The sequence below is a fragment of the Xenopus tropicalis genome, chromosome 2 (genome assembly GCF_000004195.4).
Source record: "Xenopus tropicalis strain Nigerian chromosome 2, UCB_Xtro_10.0, whole genome shotgun sequence".
In the NCBI taxonomy this organism is placed as follows: domain Eukaryota; kingdom Metazoa; phylum Chordata; class Amphibia; order Anura; family Pipidae; genus Xenopus; species Xenopus tropicalis.
In genome coordinates this window covers 57,408,270-57,428,635 of record NC_030678.2, presented here as the reverse complement: position 1 = coordinate 57,428,635, position 20,366 = coordinate 57,408,270, and the positions used below count along the sequence as shown (strand labels likewise).

Genomic DNA, 20,366 nt, shown 5'->3' with positions numbered 1-20,366 from the left:
TTCAGCCCTGACAGCAGATTTTGGTCAGGCGCCTTCTATGGCGCCCGATCAAAATTTTCTAACCTGGCCGATCAGCAAGTCGTCCGATATCAGCTTCCTTGCGATCGGTCGACTCGCTGACATGCCATACACGCACCGAATATCGTATGAAACAAGGTTTCGTACGATAGTATCGGCTTGTGTATGCCCAGCTTTAGATCAGCTGCCAGTCACCCTCCTGCTATTTACACATCAGTTGCGGCAATATTACAGACCTCTGCACAGGCAACTGTGTGTACAGGCACAAAGACACCTCTTTATGGCTCTCAGTCAGAGCTCTCCTGTAAGCTGACAAGCCAAGTCAAGCAGGCACAGGTAGGAGCGTTTTTGAGTGTATGGAGCAAATTCTCGGAAAACCCTTGCACAAACACTATAATTTGGTGACATAACTATAGAGGAGGCAGACCCTGAAGTTGTGGGGAGGACCCACGGAACAGGGGGGCCCGGACCATGGGGCCATCGCAAGATTGTGCATCTGGTGCTAGAAGAGGCACCAGATGCATTTAGTTACTTAGCTACTTGTCACAAGGGGAAATACACAAAAACTAGGACAGGCCCTGAAAAAAAAGATGGGCGTCATTTACACTTGCGAGTGCAGTGGCAAAGGGTAATTTCTAGTGCCATATTTTTCTATAATGCAGCATTTTTTCCCCAGAATTCCAACGTTCTTGTGGTTGCAAGTTGGCATCGTCCCTCACAACATTGCGGGCAATGCATCAAAATAAACACAATTGCACCAAATGATTCCATGTCTCGTTGACATAATTTCCAGTGTTTGGTGTGATAGTGACATGTATGCCATGTATGACATGATTATACAGTGCATATTGTGCATGATGTTGAAAGAACCCACCTAGAACCTCACCATTGGTTTTCAATAAAACTTGAAAATGACAGGAGCCTGTGGTTTCCATTCGTGTAAATGGCAGAAGTCATGGGGGGTGCTGGACATTTTTGTCTGCCAGCAGAGACATACTATGTGTGCCATTAGCCTTAGGGTTTTCACAGCTTATTTAAAATATATATATTTAACCATCTCCCAGCCTTTTCCTTTCCTCGTGTCTTTCTTCTTACATGTTCTTTTGCTTCAAGCAAGGATGCTCTTGAAAAAAAAGATTTACTGCTCAGCAATAGCCATGTACTGTTGTTTGCTTACCACTGTCAGGCTTGTCGAGTTCTTTTGTGTTTTTATTATGTTTTGAGGAACAAAAAATACAAAAAATGTGGTGCGTATGTATTCCTGAAAACATGGTGCAATATTTAGGGGCAGACTTACTGAGACACAAATGCTCCGAGCGTATTTTCACCCAATTTTTCGTCGCTTGTGCGACTTTTTCGGCACCCGCACAACTTTTTCTTATACTTGCGACTTTTTCGTAAGCTTGAGCAAAAAATCTGAAAGGTTTTTCCGCTGTTTACAATCATTTGGTACGGAAATTTTGTGCCTTTCCGATCGTCAATACGATATTTTCGTGACTAATACAATTTTTTTCGTAAGCATTTTTGTGATATTTGTGATCTTCACAAATTTTCGTATCCAATCCAAATTTATCCCATTCGGGATTCGAACTTGTGATTTCATGAATCTGCCCCGTAGTGTGTGAATAAAATTGATTTGCCTCTTTTTATTTATTCCTCTCTCATACAAACCAGCAGACCTGTCACTCTTTCTGTCATAGTGGTCACAGTGTAGGGTTGCCATCTCTTAAAGCAGTGATCCCCAACCAGTGGCTCAGGGGCAACATGTTGCTCACCAACCCCTTGGATGTTGCTCTCAGTGCCCCCAAACCTGGTAGTTATTTTTGAATTCCTGACTTGGGGGCAAGTTTTGGTTGAATAAAAACAAGATTTACTACCAAATAAAGCCTCCTGTAAGCTGATAGGGTGCATAGAGGCTGCCTAATAGCCAATCTTAGCCCTTATTTGGCACCTCCATGAACTTTTATGATGCTTGTGTTGCTCCCCAAGTCTTTTTACATTTGACTGTGGCTCACGAGTAAGAAAAGTTGGGGATCCCTGTCTTAAAGGAACAGTTCAGTGTAAAAATAAAACTGGGTAAAAAGATAGGCTGTGCAAAATAAAAAAAATGCAGTATAGTTAGCCAAAAATGTAATCTATAAAGGTTGGAGTGAGCGGATGTCTTGAAACCCAATGGCAGGATGCCTTGACAGAATTAATTAGAGCGAATGAGATAAAGCTTAGCACGGTAACTGAATAATTTCTCAGAAGATATAGAATATGCATTACTTTAAAAAAACTGGCTATATTTAGTGCAGAAAAGCGCATTCCTTAGATGGTAGTATCAGCTTGGCAAGGGAGCAGGTGTGGGAGGTGCCAAAGTAAATTCCACATTTTTTTTAATGCTTGTTATTAAATGAGTTGTTTTATATTTTAGCATTTTAATGAGCTTCATATACATTTAACTGTACTCGAGGTGGATCCTGGATGCTTGAGGTACACAGGGATTCTCAGCTAAACTGTCAGGCAGGGGCCAGACTGGTTACTTTACTCACACTGCAGCCTGCCGAAATGAGTCCCCTTGGGGCTCCAGTAGCCGTGGTGTTACTACTGCTTGCCAAAAAGTGTGTCTGCCAGCTCTGTCTCCTTAGCTACATCAGAGAGAGCCACACTTGGTAGCAAATGTATCAGTTTGGGTGCTTATTTTTCAACCACTACAACTGAACATCCTCCTGAAGTTTGGGGACTATGGTAAAGGAGAAATGTATACAAATAATCTAATAAACTTCTGTGTGCTTTTCTAGAAGTTAAAGGACTCACACCTTCTTACTAGTGAGAGGAAATCATAAAATAAGCCTCTTGCTCAGTTTGCAGTAACTTAGAAATCCAAATAATTTGAGGCTATTTATATTAATGAATGGGATTCCTACCTCTAAAAGAAGGAAGTCCCTGCAGGAACTACTCTCTCTTTGAATTTCCTGAATGTGGTGGGAAAAATAAAAGCTTTTCATTTTTTAAATGTGTCGATCCTGTTTGTAGAGGTTCAGTTTGGTGGCTGAAAGGTTTGAAAAATTGCAATAAAGCTTATTAAGTGTAAGAGCACAAAACAACTGTTGCTAATTAGTTTTGCATTATCACAGGAAATTTTTAATTACCCAGCAACCTTTTAAGCTACTATGCTGCAACAGAGGATGCAGAAAGAATAGTACGCTCCAGACTACTACTGCTTGAATATGTAGGAAATACATCCATATATTAATATACAATGTTGCGCATACAAATTGAAAAAGGTTAACAGGATGTAAAATATTCTGCAATCATTAGTAACATGTCTGGTTATTCCTACAGTTGTAGTGGTGTCTTGGTGGCTTTTTATATTCATTATGTCCAAACGTTTTCAAATGCCTGCCGACTAAGCAGGGCAAGCCTTTTTTCAAGATCATAGGGGATGTTGATATTTAGCACTGAAACAAATATTGAAATCTAATTTAATGGCAAACTTGCGTTAACACTTTTGTTAATGTCCCCTTTGAAAACAAGCTCCAATATGTGCCCCATTTTTCATTTAGAGTTCAGCCAACATTGTCTGTTTCAGTTTGTTTGGACACCCCTATTAATTAATGAAAGAGATTGTTCTGTTGGTAAGCAGTCAAAAGTTCCAATGGAATAAATACTTATTCATCCAGCTGATTGCTTTTGCCAGTGTTTCTGAGACCTTTCATGCCAACAATGCTTCCCCAGTTGCCTGCCTTTAGCTAGAGGAACTTGCTAATCTAGGGTGTCTGGCTGCCCAGTGATGCTACCCCTGGATACTACAACTAATTAGAGAAACTGCCACCTAACAGCTATCTTACATGCCATTTAACCTTACATGTCAGACCTAATAAGTGTTGGAAATGTTTGACACATGTTGCTCATTCAGGCTCAGACAAGACCTCATATGATCTGCAGGTATAATTAGCATCTGCAGCAACTGACGTAAACAAACATAGAAAAATAGCTTTTAACTTACTCAGCATGTGACTAAAGCAATGTTTGGTGCATTTATAAAGAACAATGCTGGAGATTAGAAGGGAGGATGCTCAGCAAAATCCATCTGATTATTTTGCAATCTCTTTTTTAGTACAATAAATGAATCTACATTTTGTTTCTTAGTAACCCTGTAAATTGTGGTTTTATGGTTTGTAAAGATGCAAACTAGTTGCTGTGTGGTCAACATTATTTTCACAATTAAGGAATAAAACGGCATTGTCTAACATTTTATTTTAAGGCCAATGGGGCAAACAGCGGTAGATATGCCAGTGGAGAAAGACCAGTCTGCTCCTGTCAGCCCTATTTTGTGCACAGCATTGGCATGGCATCAGCCTATCAGCATGCAAACAGTAACAATAAACTATACATTTTTACTCCAAATTCCATACTGTTTGTGAGCTGAGTGGCTTATGCCGTGTCTGGTAGTGTGGTCACAAGACAGGGCAGACAGTAGCAGATCAGTCTTTTCTCTCCCTGCGTTTCTCTAAACCAGTGATCCCCAACCAGTAGCTCGTGAGCAACATGTTGCTCACCAACCCCTTGGATGTTGCTCTCAATGCCCCCAAACCAGGAAGTTATTTTTGAATTCCTGACTTGGGGGCAAGTTTTGGTTGAATAAAAATAAGATTTACTACCAAATAAAGCTACCCTGTAAGCTGATAGGGTGCATAGAGGCTGCCTAATAGCCAATCACAGCTCTTATTTGGCACCTCCATGAACTTTTATGATGCTTGTGTTGCTCTCCAAGTCTTTTTACATTTGACTGTGGCTCACGAGTAAGAAAGGTTGGGGATCCCTGCTCTAAACCATCAAAGAAATTGCTGTATGTGCCTCTGGCATAAAGGCTCATCACTAGTAGCTGAGTGTTACCTCACACACTATATGGGCAGAATTACCCATGTGAAGCAGGCTCCCTTTTCTGCTGTATCAGCCTCTACTCTTATGGGAAGGGGTCTCACTAGATATTAGAACTAATCCACACCTTGTGTCTCAACCCTTTCTCCTTGTAGATTGTAAGCTCTTTTGGGCAGAGCTCTCTTCACCTCTTGTATCGGTTATTGATTGCTTTATATGTTACTCTGTATGTCCAATGTATGAAACCCACTTATTGTACAGCGCTGCGGAATATGTTGGCGCTTTATATAATAAAATGTTAATAATAATATTGGTGGGATTTGCTTCCATTTAGCAACAAGACCATTAGTAAAGTTCTAGATGAGACATTTGGCAGTTCAAATCATCCCACAGGTTTGGAGTTGGGTTGAGGTCAGCCTCCTCTGTATGGAACTTGGTTTGTGCATAGGGACATCAATGTGATAAAACAGGAAAGAGCTTTCCCTAAAAAGTTGCCACAAAGTGGAAGGCATGGATTTGTTAGAAATGTAACGGTATGCTGTAGCATTAAAGGAATAGCGTCATGAGAAAATGTGTTTTTTTCAAAACACATCAGTTAAAAAGCTGAATAGTGCACTAAATTACATTTTTAAAGGAACAAACAGATTTTTTTTTTTTTTTTAGGTTTAATTTTGATATTCAACATGATTCTAGACATATTCTTAGTTTCCCAGGTGTCTCCAGCCATGCGACCTGTGCTCTATTAAAATTCAGTCACTCTTTAGGGCTGTGACACATGGGGAGATTAGTCACGCCGCGATTTGCTGAAGTTGCCTTGAGAGGAAACTTCAGCGACTTCAGCAAATCACGGCACCGCGTATGCCACCCCACCGCCGATTTACATTATAGCCAGTGGGATGGCATTGCGGGGAGACAAGTCGCCCGGGCAACAGACATTTGTCGTAGCGTGACTAATCTCCCCGTGTGTCACAGCCCTTACTTCTGCGATGAGAGTGTGAGTGATATCACCCCTCTCCCTCCATTCCAGCAGCTGATTCACCACACCAAACAAATTAATTTCAATGAAGGCAGAAAACTTTACTGCACTTCAGCCAGTGTTTGGCAGTGCACATGGTAATGTTAGGTTTATGTGCAGTTGTGCATCCACTGAACACACAATGTTAAGCTCCTGATGCTGACTGTAATTCGACAGTGGGGATGCGATTTGTTACACACAATTTTCACCATTTGGTGACACTGTGGTCAGGGCCGGATTTGTTTGCCGGGCGCCCCGAGGCCGTCCCCTCTCTGTCGTGCCCCCCCTGCGCATGCGCGAACGGCAAACCTCCCCCCGCGCATGTGCGAACTCGCGATCGCGCATGCGCAGGCCTTTTCAATCACATACGGAGCAGTGGGGGAGAGGTCCCCATTGCTCCTTATGCGCGAAAAACTTTAATATTTTGGGGCGGCATGCCGCCCCCCAATTTTTGCCGCCCTAGGCCCGGGCCTTTGTGGCCTTTCCACAAATCCAGGCCTGACTGTGGTGAGTCTTACATGAATTTCAGTACAATCCATTTTACTATCTTTTGTCATCTGAGAGTATAGGGCAGGAGTCCCCAACCTTTTTTACTCGTGAGCCACAGTCAAATGTAAAAAGACTTGGAGAGCAACACAAGCACCATAAAAGTTTGTGGAGGTGCCAAATAAGGGCTGTGATTGGCTATTAGGCAGCCTCTATGCACACTATCAGCTTACAGGGGGCTTTATTTGGTAGGAAATCTTGTTTTTATTCAACCAAAACTTGCCCCCAAGTCAGGAATTCAAAAATAACTACCTGGTTTGGGGGCACTGAGAGCAACACCCAAGGGGTTGGGGAGCAACATGTTGCCCCTGAGCCACTGGTTGGGGATCACTGTGGAGGCCTTATACATGTGGCCTTTGCTCTTTGGAATTTATTAGAGCTGAAAAACAGTTTAAAAAGGCCAGTTTGCATAATGCTGTCTAGGATTAAGTTTTAGGATTAAGTTTTATTTATTTGGCCATCAGTAGGGCCCAAATTGGAGAAGACAACTGGAGAAGCTGCTATTGTTTGCATGCCCACTCTTGCATGTCATACATTATGGTTAACCAAAAGGACTAATGTAGATATAAATGCAGACAGCAGCACAAAAATGGCCACAAAGCAGTGGGTGCAACAAGCAAGAGTGTATTTATTTGGTTATAATCAGATTGTTGCAAGCAGTTTGTTTATGTCACATGTAAAACAGAGGACAATTAAAAACTTCATGATATTTTGCTCTACAGTCAATTGCTTAGAGCCTACTGCTAACCTTAAAATGATTTAGAGGGAGCTGCCAATCCTATTGGCCCCGTGACCTCTTACACCAGTGATCCCCAACAAGTGGCTCGGGGGCAACATGTTGCTCCCCAACCCCTTGGATGTTGCTCTCAGTGTCCCCAAACCAGGTAGTTATTTTTGAATTCCTGACTTGGGGGCAAGTTTTAGTTCAATAAAAACAAGATTTACTACCAAATAAAGCCCCCTGTAAGCTGATAGTGTGCATAGAGGCTCCTAATAGCCAATCTTAGCCCTTATTTGGCACCTCCATGAACTTATATGATGCTTGTGTTGCTCTTTAAGTCTTTTAACTTTTTTACATTTCACTGTGGCTTATGAGTAAGAAGGGTTGGGGACCCCGTCTTACAGCATGGGATAGGGGAATGCTGGGCAACCTAGATTGCTGTATGACCCAAGCCTTAAAGGACATGTAAAGCCTACATTTTACTACAGTGTATATATGCCAATCAAATGGCATCATGTGTACTGCATATACTATATCCCCTTGGTGGGGCCATTTTCTCTCTGACACATCATTGGTTACATCTGCAAACTGTATACCTGCACAAAAAACCCTATTTAGTGTACATTTTATCAAGAATGCAGGCTCACACAGGCAGAACTTACTTTGATAAAAAAAAGTTCTGCTTGGATTGAGCACTATTACGTTTAAACTGTGCTCAGGAGAGGAAGCTAGGAGAAAAAAATAGGAGCTGCGTTTCTATGGGAACCAGCAGTGCCATCTCATCAATGGCTGCTAGACTGGAGGGCGTGTTTGGTAATCTGAGCTGAGAACTACTGAGCATGCCCACAAGCCAACAACCCAAGCAAATTCCTGAGGGAGGGGGCCGAGTGGGTTACAGGAGGAGAAGGAAATTAAGTGATTAAGGGGATGTTGCAGCCTTACTATTAACCTTTAAAGATTTTAAAGAGGCTGTTCACTGATTACATTTTTTTGTGTGAGAAGACAATATTGATCAGTGTATGTCAAATATTATGGCAATGGCACACAAGTGATTCAGTGCGTTTTGTCTGAGCTTGTGAGCAGGCTTTTAAATATTTTGAATAATGCCCTATGTTATCCTATGGTAATTGCCTGCACCCTTGGGTGTACTTGCTGGTCAGAAGATTATTGCATGAAAATTAGTAGTAAACAGTTGTGTGACAAAATGCAAGGAATTACACCCTTAGTCATTACTTTTAGCCAGACTTTGCAGCCAGAGCTAGCAGATCTTTTCCTTCTATCTCACCAGAGGCCCAAAGGGAAGTTGCTTACTGAAAAGGGCTATTAACTAGGGGTTGTTCAAAGCCCTTTTTTCAGTTGAGATTTCGAATAGGTCAATAGAAATAACTAGTGATGAGCCAACTGGTCCCAAACGGTGGAAAACTGGCAAAATTGACTTTTTTTTAATTACTTTTTATTTTTGACCATTTTTCGAATTTAAATCTATAGTTTCATTTTCACCTTCTCGTGTCTCCCTGGAGCCTCTCTGAGAGGGCAGTCAAGTCTATAAATTGTTCTATTTTGATACATTAGTTGATACTCTTCTCTTTAGCCCACTGGTTCTCAACCTTCCTAATGCCACGACCCTTTAATACAGTTCCTCATATTATGGTGACCCCCAACTATAGAGGAGCGGTGTCCGGTTCCTAAGACCATTGGAAATACAGTGGTGTGAAAAACTATTTGCCCCCTTCCTGATTTCTTATTCTTTTGCATGTTTGTCACACAAAATGTTTCTGATCATCAAACACATTTAACTATTAGTCAAAGATAACACAAGTAAACACAAAATGCAGTTTTTAAATGAGGGTTTTTATTATTTAGGGAGAAAAAAAATCCAAACCTACATGGCCCTGTGTGAAAAAGTAATTGCCCCCTGAACCTAATAACTGGTTGGGCCACCCTTAGCAGCAATAACTGCAATCAAGCGTTTGCGATAACTTGCAACGAGTCTTTTACAGCGCTCTGGAGGAATTTTGGCCCACTCATCTTTGCAGAATTGTTGTAATTCAGCTTTATTTGAGGGTTTTCTAGCATGAACCGCCTTTTTAAGGTCATGCCACAACATCTCAATAGGATTCAGGTCAGGACTTTGACTAGGCCACTCCAAAGTCTTCATTTTGTTTTTCTTCAGCCATTCAGAGGTGGATTTGCTGGTGTGTTTTGGGTCATTGTCCTGCTGCAGCACCCAAGATCGCTTCAGCTTGAGTTGTCGAACAGATGGCCGGACATTCTCCTTCAGGATTTTTTGGTAGACAGTAGAATTCATGGTTCCATCTATCACAGCAAGCCTTCCAGGTCCTGAAGCAGCAAAATAACCCCAGACCATCACACTACCGCCACCATATTTTACTGTTGGTATGATGTTCTTTTTCTGAAATGCTGTGTTACTTTTACGCCAGATGTAACAGGACACGCACCTTCCAAAAAGTTCAACTTTTTTCTCGTCGGTCCACAAGGTATTTTCCCAAAAGTCTTGGCAATCATTGAGATGTTTTTTTAGCAAAATTGAGACGAGCCATAATGTTCTTTTTGCTTAAAAGTGGTTTGCGCCTTGGAAATCTGCCATGCAGGCCGTTTTTGCCCAGTCTCTTTCTTATGGTGGAGTCGTGAACACGGACCTTAATTGAGGCAAGTGAGGCCTGCAGTTCTTTAGATGTTGTCCTGGGGTCTTTTGTGGCCTCTCGGATGAGTTGTCTCTGCGCTCTTGGGGTAATTTTGGTCGGCCGGCCACTCCTGGGAAGGTTCACCACTGTTCCATGTTTTTGCCATTTGTGGATAATGGCTCTCACTGTGGTTCGCTGGAGTCCCAAAGCTTTAGAAATGGCTTTATAACCTTTACCAGACTGATAGATCTCAATTACTTTTGTTCTCATTTGTTCCTGAATTTCTTTGGATCTTGGCATGATGTCTAGCTTTTGAGGTGCTTTTGGTCTACTTCTCTGTGTCAGGTAGCTCCTATTTAAGTGATTTCTTGATTGAAACAGGTGTGGCAGTAATCAGGCCTGGGGGTGACTACAGAAATTGATATTGAAATTGAAAATTGAAATTGATAAACCACAGTTAAGTTATTTTTTAACAAGGGGGGCAATCACTTTTTCACACAGGGCCATGTAGATTTGGAGTTTTTTTTCTCCCTTAATAACGTAAACCTTCATTTAAAAACTGCATTTTGTGTTCAATTATGTTATCTTTGACTAACAGTTAACGGTTTTTGATGAGCAGAAACATTTAAGTGTGACAAACATGCAAAAGAATAAGAAATCAGGAAGGGGGCAAATAGTTTTTCACACCACTGTATGTGTTTTTCGATTGGTTTTAGGCGACCCCTGTGAAAGGGTTATTTGACCTCCAGGTTGAGAACCGCTGCTTTAGCCCTAAAGAGCATAAACCCAGAGATGCTGCTGGGAAATTTATCAGCTAATGTAACCTTGGGGGGAAGGTGTGTGACTGGGGTGGGGGGTCCCAGACACCAGTCAGACACGGATACTGTAGGGTAAGATAAAGGGGTAAAGGAAAAAGCAGACAATAAAGCTGGTAAGTCAGTGAGGACATAAGCAGAAGTTTCAATGCACAAAGGAACAGTAGTTGAGAAGATGGGAGAGCAAAAAGCAGCATGGGAGAGAGAGATAACCTGCAGTGCTGGCATTTCCTAACTTCCTACAACTTAACTGCTCGTCTCTTTTCTCACTATGTAAGTCACGGTACAGCTGCACAGGAACTGGATAGACTGGAGAGTGAACTCTGAACCTCCCACTAGCCTACTCAATCTCCACATAGCTGAACTGCGACACTTTGAGAGAGAAAAAAAAAGTTGTAGAAAGTTAGAAAATGGCATCAGTGAAGGTTATGCCTAAATTAGAGAATTAGCTGAAACAAGAAAAAAAAGAGAAATGAAAATATAAAACTGAAAGCAGAGAAAGAAGAACTGGTGAATAAAGGTAAGGTGGATACCAGAATAAAATGCTGAAAAGGGATAAAGAAGGGAAAAAATAAAATGTAGAAGTTTAAGGCCAGTGACAATCAAGGAGATTAGTTGTCCCCATACGATTAATCTCATCTCGTGATGGCTACTAATCTCTTCTGAATGCTTTCCTACCGGTGGTAATGTAAATCACCAGTAGGAAAACGTGTCAATTTGGCTTTCTGAAGTCACCTGAAGATTCCTGGCAATGAAACTTCGTCAACTTCAGAAAGCTGAAGCGTCACATATGTTTTCCTATGTATCCGCCAGTATGAACACATTCAGAGATTATCCCAGGGCGACTAATCTCCTCATGTGTTACTGACCTAAAAAGCACAAGGAAAAAGAACATATGCAGATGATAAAGGAGGGGAAAAGGTTACTGGGAAAGAAGTAGAGAAGAGATGAAGAAGGGTTATACAGGTAACATAGTAACATAGTAACATAGTAAGTTGGGTTGAAAAAAGACATACGTCCATCAAGTTCAACCATAATGCCTATACCTAACCTGCCTAACTACAAGTTGATCCAGAGGAAGGCAAAAAACCCCATCTGAAGCCTCTCTAATTTGCCTCAGAGGGGAAAAAATTCCTTCCTGACTCCAAGATGGCAATCGGACCAGTCCCTGTATCAACTTGTACTAAGAGCTATCTCCCATAACCGTGTATTCCCTCACTTGCTAAGAATCCATCCAGCCCCTTCTTAAAGCTATATAATGTATCAGCCAGTACGACTGATTCGGGGAGGGAATTCCACAACTTCACAGCTCTCACTGTAAAAAATCCTTTCCGAATATTTAAATGGAACCTCCCTTCTTCTAAACGGAGTGGGTGCCCTCGTGTCCGTTGGAAGGACCTACTGGTAAATAAAACATTAGAGAGGTTATTATATGATCCCCTTATATATTTATACATAGTTATCATGTCACCTCTTAAGCGCCTCTTCTCCAGTGTAAACAGACCCAACTTGGCCAGTCTTTCTTCATAACCGAGACTTTCCATACCCTTTACCAGCTTAGTTGCCCTTCTCTGGACCCTCTCTAGCTCAATAATGTCCCGTTTGAGCACTGGAGACCAAAACTGAACAGCATATTCTAGATGGGGCCTTACCAGTGCTCTGTAAAGGGGAAGAATAACCCCCTCCTCCCGTGAATCTATACCCCTTTTAATACAGCTCAGAACCTTGTTTGCCCTTGCAGCTGCTGCCTGGCATTGCTTGCTACAGCCAAGTTTATTATCTACAAGGACTCCAAGATCCTTCTCCATTATGGATTTGCCTAGTGCAGTCCCATTAAGGTTATACGGGGCTTGCATATTTTTACATCCCAGGTGCATGACCTTACATTTATCCACATTAAATCTCATCTGCCACTTAGCTGCCCAGATTGCCAGTTGGTCAAGATCCTGCTGCAGGGATGTCACATCCTGGATAGAATTGACTGGTCTGCAGAGTTTTGTGTCATCTGCAAACACTGATACATTACTCATAATACCCTCCCCTAAGTCATTTATGAACAAATTAAACAAAAGTGGACCCAGTACAGAACCCTGAGGGACCCCACTGAGAACCTTACTCCAAGTAGAGAATGTGCCATTAACAACCACCCTCTGTACCCGATCCTGTAGCCAGTTTTCTATCCATGTGCAAACGACTTCACTAAGACCAATAGACCTTAGCTTAGAAAGCAGTCGTTTGTGGGGAATGGTATCAAATGCTTTGGCAAAATCCAAATAGATTATATCTACTGCATCCCCACTGTCCAGCTTCTTACTTACCTCATCATAAAAAGCAATTAAATTGGTCTGACATGACCTGTCCTTCATAAAGCCATGCTGATTACTGCTCATAATGCCATTCTCCACTACATAATTTTGAATGTGATCCCTTAACAAGCCTTCAAATAACTTGCCCACCACGGATGTCAAACTTACAGGCCTATAATTGCCAGGCTGAGATCTTATTCCCTTTTTAAATATGGGAGTGACATTCGCCTTCTTCCAATCACTAGGTACCATACCTGATGAAAGAGAGTCTGAGAATATCAGAAACAAGGGCCACTGCAATTCTGCCCCTAGTTCTCTCAGTACCCGAGGGTGTATTCCATCTGGCCCAGGTGCCTTGTTTACATTTATCGTGTGTAACCCTTTAAGCACCATATCCTGTGCCAACCACTGTGTAGTTGGAGCTGAGGCAACAGTGAAGCTATTGGGTGAGACTTGGCCCACTGGCTCCTCTACTGTATACACAGAAGAAAAGAACTGGTTAAGCACATCTGCCTTTTCTGTATCCGCTGTAACCATATTGTTATTATAACTCAATGGGGCCACACCCTCAACCTGCATCTTTTTACTATTAATATACTTAAAAAACTTTTTGGGGTTAGTCTTGGCCTCGGCCGCGATGCGCTCCTCATTTTCTATCTTTGCCTTCCGGATTGCTGTTTTACAACACTTGTTATAGTGTTTATATTCATTAAACGCAGCTACTGTCCCCTCTGACTTATATTTCTTAAAAGCTTTCCTTTTTTTCCCTATTAACTTCTTTACCTCAGAGTTAAGCCACATGGGGTGATTCTTAACACTTCTACTTTTTCTTATTAATGGAATGAATTGAGAACAGTAATGATTTAATATCATTTTAAATGACAACCATTTCTGCTCTGTATTTTTATCAGAAAACATAATGCCCCAATCTATGCCCTGAAGCGCTGCCCTTAAGGAGCTAAAATTTGCCTTCCTAAAATTCAGGTGTTATAGAGAACATAACAGAAGAAGAAAAAAAAAGGAACATTGAGAAAAAAATTAATCTGCAGAATTGGATTGGAGAGCAGATTGGAAAATGGTAAAGGGTAATATATATTAAATAATATAAAATACGCAGGGGTTGTGCTGTGCACATAATACAGACTGTCTGAAAAGCTGAATTGTTTCCATTTTAGGGTCCCCTACATGTCACATACTTGTGTAAATCTATGAATATTGGGCATCAAAGTTTTTTTAAAATAGTAGACAAAACTATAAAATGTTAGAGGGTGGGTTTTGGTGGGTGAGGCTTATTAAGAATTAATTAAGAGGAGAAGAAATAAGCAATGGTAAAGATCACGTTAAAAAAACCAGAAAAAATGATTTGCCAAGAAAGAACATACATACATACAGATAATTAGACAAATAATTGTTGGGTTTGAAGGATAAGTGGGTCAATGGGGGTACCTACTTCTTAGACACCATTCAGGAACCCTTACCTTGGGCCCAGGACAGTATTTTCCAGGCTACCGTCATACTCCCCTAGCTTCCAAATTATCCCTTAGGAACAGTAACACCAAAAAAATGAAAGTGTTTTAAAGTAATTAGAATATAATGTATTGTTGCCCTGCACTGGTAAAATTAGTGTGTTGGCTACAGAGACTCTACTATAGTTTATATAAATAAGCTGCTGTGTAGCCATGGGGGCAGCCATTAAAGCTGGAAAAAGGGAGAAAAGGCACAGGCACATAGCAGATAACAGATAAGCTCTGTAGAATATAATGGGGTTTTATCTGTTATCTGCTAAGTTACCTGTGCCTTTTCTCATTTGAATGGCTGCCCCCATAGCTACACAGCAGCATTGTTTATATAAACTATAGTTGTCCTTCTAAGGCAAACACACCAGTTCTACCAATGCAGGGCAACAGTATATTATACTGTAATTACATTTATACACCGTCATATTTTGGTGTTACTGTTCCTTTAAGCTTCTAGAGACTAGGCACATGCTCAGTACAGAATTCCATGGAAATGCACATGTTTTAGACCAGTGCTGTCCAACTTCTGTTGTACCGAGGGCCGGAATTTTTCCGACCTACGTGGTGGAGGGCCGATAATGGAAGCCAGTTTTGACCACTCCCCTTTTTGAAACCGCACCCACTTGAAACCACACCCATGTTATCACATGACCATACCCATTTTAATGGTTGTAGTACAGCAAAAACCTGCCATACTCTGCCTGCCCTACCCTGCCTGTGTGTGTGCCATACTCTGCCTGCCCTACCCTGCCTGTGTGTGCCATACTCTGCCTGCCCTACCCTGCCAGTGTGCCATACTTTCACTGTGTGTGCCATACTTTCACTGTGTGTGCCATTCTTGGCTGGTTTGTGCCATACTCTGCCTGCCCTACTCTGCCTGTGTGTGCCATACTCTGCCTTCCCTACCCTGCCTGTGTGTGCCATACTCTGCTTGCCCTATGCTGCCTGTGTGTATGGCACACACAGGCAGCCTACAGTGACACAATGCTGGCACTGCTCCTACAGTCTGCACAATAACTATATATTAAAAAACTTTTTAATTGCAGTACCACCTCAGTATATGTTCTTTTTGTAGTATGCAGGGATTATTTGTGGGTTTCTACTGCTCCTGAGGTGTGAACAGGGGAACAATGGGGGTGATTACAGCCTGAGCCTGAGGTGTGAACACTGCAGGGGGTGAACAATGCAGAGATTAATAGGTGTGAACAACACAGGGGATTACATATTTAAACAATACAGCCTGATTACAGCCTGAATCTGAGGTGAGAACCATGCAGGGGGGCAGTTAATCACAGTACTGATACCATTTAAATCTTACACTAAGGTAAGCCATCAAAGCAGCCAGACAGGTGGGGGGCCACACAGAGGGGGGTCGCGGGCCGCCAGTTGGACAGCACTGTTTTAGACCACAAAGTCTGACTAAGACACAGTGGTTGCACAGGCCTGGGGTTAAGAGGTAAGCAATTAGAATCAAGGGGGGGGGGAGGCTGGAACCCTACAGTGGCTTTTGTTTTTCTTGTCATTTAAATGCATTCTTACTCTGTCTCTCTTATTTTCCTTTCTAAAATCTTAGTGTGCTGTATAGTCAGATGTGTCAGAAAAGCCTGTTTTATTTTAATAATAAAGACAAGGTGAAGCAAATGCCCTGATGTTAACTATGCAGCACTTATTGCCTTCTGCAAAATAACACTTGCTGCTACAGTTTTGACACTGATTGACTACTGTACAAAATAGCAGAAAACCTTCCTGTTAAAAGTTATGGGAAAAAAAAAAAAAAAAAAAAAGAAATTAACAATGCCAATGCAAACTTTCCATTTACTGAGCGGTTTTATTGCCTTTTTAAGAAAAAGTCTTGTAAAATATAAATACAAAGGCAGGTGGTTTACTTACAAAGTTTAAACACAGATCTCAAAACATTGCACACACATCTCAGGAATTTTTTTTGTGTATATATATACAATTTAACCCAACCATAATTCTTTATGTTACAATCTGAATATTTTACAAGTTACAAGGGAAAAAATAGTTCAAAGCATTTTTCATTTTTAAATTAGAGTATAATATGTCTGAATGTATGTATATATTTATATATGTATAGCGATGCATCAGTCTGATGTGTGTGATATATAAACAGACATCGTACACACACAGACACACAGCGCATCTAACTGAAGTGTGAAAAGTAAAATTTTAAATTAGAATACAAAAATTCAAAACACATTTCAGTGGATTTATATATATATATATTTATATTTCCATCTATATTACAAAAGAAATCTGGATTACATCCAATATTACCCAAGGCAGGTAATTCTGTAAACATAAAAATGTCGCGAAGTGCCTCTCCTTGATCCACATGACTTTGAATTCAGTACAAATTATAAAGTATCTCCCGTGCATTCAGTGCTTTGAAAAAGTCAAATGTATTAAAATAATAACAATAATAATAAAATAAAGTGTTACAGATTAAAACAAAATGTTACTCCCCAAAGCAAATGTGCACCGAATGATTAGGCTATTCAGGTCTCTATAAATTGATTTAGGGTTTCTGAGAAGGAAAAACAAAAAAAAGGTCCCATTTAAGGATATATCACTTGTCTGTACACTGAAACCTCTATTATAGTGTTTCCTTAGTATGAAACATATTCACAAATAATGGATCAGTATTATAGTACACATTATGGGGGGTCTGGCTGTTTAACAGCTGCTGTAAGTAGTTTCATTTTCAGGGTCTATCCATTCAATTGAAGACCCCAATAAAGTCTGCAGTTCGTTTGTGAATTCTACAAGATCCACCATTTCCCTGCTGTCTGGACTGAATCCTTCAAGGCCTTCTGGAGAAGAGAAGAGTTGACTTAATGACACTTGTTTGTAGAATTCCGCCTCAGTAATAGTGACTATCTCAAGGTGAGGATTCTCAGCAGTAAATGTCTGTGACGACATCTTCAGTCTCTTTGTCACCTCTGAAAGCAGCATCCAGTTTCTGGGCCTGTGTGAAGAAAAGGAAGAGACATTTAGATTTAGCACACTTGGTATATGTCATTCCAGCAGTAGAAGTCTACACAGGCTATACCCATATCTCACACAATAATTAGCGTATTATAAATAGTACACCTTTACAGACCTATGTTACAAGTGTTTTATGCAACCCCACCGCCCCTCAACTGTAGTTAAAGACAAACAACCATTACTTCCTGCTGTCCCCCTGGATACTGGGAGTTGTAGCTGAACAGCTGCAAGCTGAATAATGTGGCACTATGGGACTATACAAATTTGGGATAATGCAATATTATCAAAATTATGGAGTGATATACTCTCAGGAATAAATTAATTGTGTGGTAAGCAAAACACTCCTTTGTAAGTATACATAGATGCATGCTAGCCATGTCTTTGAATATTCGTGAGAGGTTGCTGCTCTTAAGACAATGAATGGTGCAGTCATTTAAGCTGAAATCTGGGTGTTCTAATGAACAATTTCAATGTAGCTATTCCTGCTAGCTGGCACTCCTATTAGACAATCAGTAAGCGGAGGGGTAGAGGCCTGACATTTCATAAATGTGTACTCCTTAATCCTATGGCAGTCTCGCTCATGTTGCCATAGTGATATCCAGGCTATAGTATTGTCAAGGCCTTCATTTCTAATAATGGTGTTCAAGCTCCTATTAGATTGAGTTTGGAAACAAAAGCCTGGCTGTGTTTTCAATTGGAAATGCTACGTATATATGAATGAAGGTTTTTTTGGAAAAAAATATGTTGCATGTTTCTAGTGCTTTTGTAGTCAAATACAATGAAGATATAAAAGATATAAGAGAGAAAAATATGGTAGAAACTTAGAAAGGAGCATATATACAGTGGTCATTTCCAATGATACATATGGATTAAAAAAAAAAAAAAAAAAAAAAAAAAAAGACTGCTCTCTATCAAGCTTTTATTGTGACAGTGGTTGAGTCTGAATGCATCAGGCCCCTTCATCTTAAACTCCCAGGGAAATATAGGGAGAGAAAACAAGGAACAGAAACTAAAAGGTCCCCCAACGGCTTAACCTTTAAATAGCTTGAAATTAACAAGAACAACAGTTGGCAAAGGATAAACATGCGGCCAGCTTGAATGCAGAGACACAAAAGGACAATGCTTTTCAGCTGGCCCATTGTACTGATCATTGCATGCACACAGAGTCCCATTCAAGTCTATTTAGTTAAAGCTGCCCTTGCACTGACTGCATTAAACAAGATGCTGATTGAGAAAACCATTATCCTGTGGGTTGTTAGGTTTGTAGCATAAATCAATTCTCTCCTGTATAATTTACACAGGTAACTAAAATGATTTTGGAATATGTGACTAAGTGAGAAAACCATTTTCTTTAAAAAAAAATAAAGGCTAAAGAAAAAAAAAATAATACCTACAGCATAAAAAATACCATTAAAAAAATACTAAAGATTAAGTAAACCTCCCTAGTCATTTTTACTTTTATCCCAAACAAACAGGTACCTGTGCCACACTACCCAATACATCACCCCAACTCCTCCTTGTAGTGTCCCCTGAATGCCAGAGCTGTGGTGTTGCAGGTGGCCTTTTTCAGCCACCATATCTCTCTTCTCATGTTTAAATCCACTGGGACCACAGGTTGGATTCCAGTGGACATTTGCCTACTTGCCAACCACCATTATCCAACCTGGGAATGTAAGTGATGTTGGCAGTGCCTATGTTTGGCAACATGGCAGCACAGCTCTGCAGGTTGGAAGGCTCTTGCTTTCATTCTTGTATGCTCCTCACCTGCAGTTCATACTGACAGACAAAATTCAACTGACATTCAGAAACACGGTATACAAAATGACAGGCAACTTACCCCTGTGAAAGAGACACCTGAATGTTATAGCAAGGCAAAAGAGGGCTGTCTGAGAACTCAAATTCAAAGGCATCCATATAACCATCATCTTCCTCATCTGGCCCAGGAGGATTGGCCAAAATGTCAAATCCACTCTCTTCTTTAAGGTCTGGGTAAAGAAAAATATTCTGTGTTCAGTCTTTTAAAATTTAATTTTTTTTTAAATGTTTGCAGACAAAGATCTTAATTAAGGGTTTATTAGGAGACCACAAGAAAGCTATAACATTAAGAGATTAAGGGTCAGAAGGTTGTGGTATTTCCATAACTGAAATTGGTGGGGGGTGGGTGAGCTTAAATAATCAACCTCTTCAGTGCTGCAGATTGTGAATCTACTCTAAAATACCATAGAGCCACAGATTTTATGTTTCCTGATTCTTATTTCTTCTATTTCGTGCCATGTATTTACTGGCAGCAAGTGGCAAGGCAACATCAAAGACTGCCACCACACAGGGCTAAAAGTGATTTTACTGCATTGACCACAGTAACAAGATATTTTAATGTGGAAATAGAATTTTACCTAGAATTTTACCTTTCAAAACTAGTTGGCGCTTGTAAACCGGCAACTCATGAATTAGTTCTCTCCTTTATCTTGCCTACCTTGTAACCAATATCAGACTGTGAATCTGTATAATTAAAATATTTAATAGATATATTTCTGTTTGGGCCATCTTCTTACATTTATCTTTTAAGTTCTGGTTTTACTTTGGGATAAAAATTACTACTACTATCTGTAAAAATGGCCCCATTATTGGAGCTCCCTATAGATCCTATCAGGTCCTGTCCCTGTTTTAAATGAGGGGTGGGCTTGTCCTAAGAGTCTTTGCCAGAAGCACAGCCAATCACAGCCCTGCAGTGGCACAAGCACAGACAGGCTTCAGTTCCATATCAGGTCAGCCTAGCTGCTGATTGGTTCAGTGTGCTGAATACTGCCGGCTCCCCTGTACAGCCTGGGAAAGGAGGAAGTGGAACAGATGGGCGGGACTAGTGGGGTTTTGGGAGAATTTCTCAATAAATCAGTGCGAAACACAACAA

The 20,366-nt window shown here is 40.8% G+C and overlaps 1 protein-coding gene across 8 annotated transcripts in view; it reads right to left on the bottom strand.

Moving 5' to 3' along the window:
- Positions 1-16,257: 16,257 nt before the first annotated feature.
- bcor (BCL6 corepressor) overlaps positions 16,258-20,366 on the bottom strand; it is a 98,197-nt gene continuing 94,088 nt past the window's right edge. For 6 of the 8 annotated variants that reach the window (XM_012956453.3, XM_012956456.3, XM_012956450.3 and 3 more), the window contains 2 exons: positions 19,296-19,443; positions 16,258-17,438 (listed from right to left, as the gene is read on the bottom strand). In XM_012956453.3, coding sequence (XP_012811907.1) covers positions 17,147-17,438; positions 19,296-19,443 — 440 coding nt within the window. In that variant the 3' untranslated portion in view covers positions 16,258-17,146. 8 annotated transcript variants of the gene reach the window in all.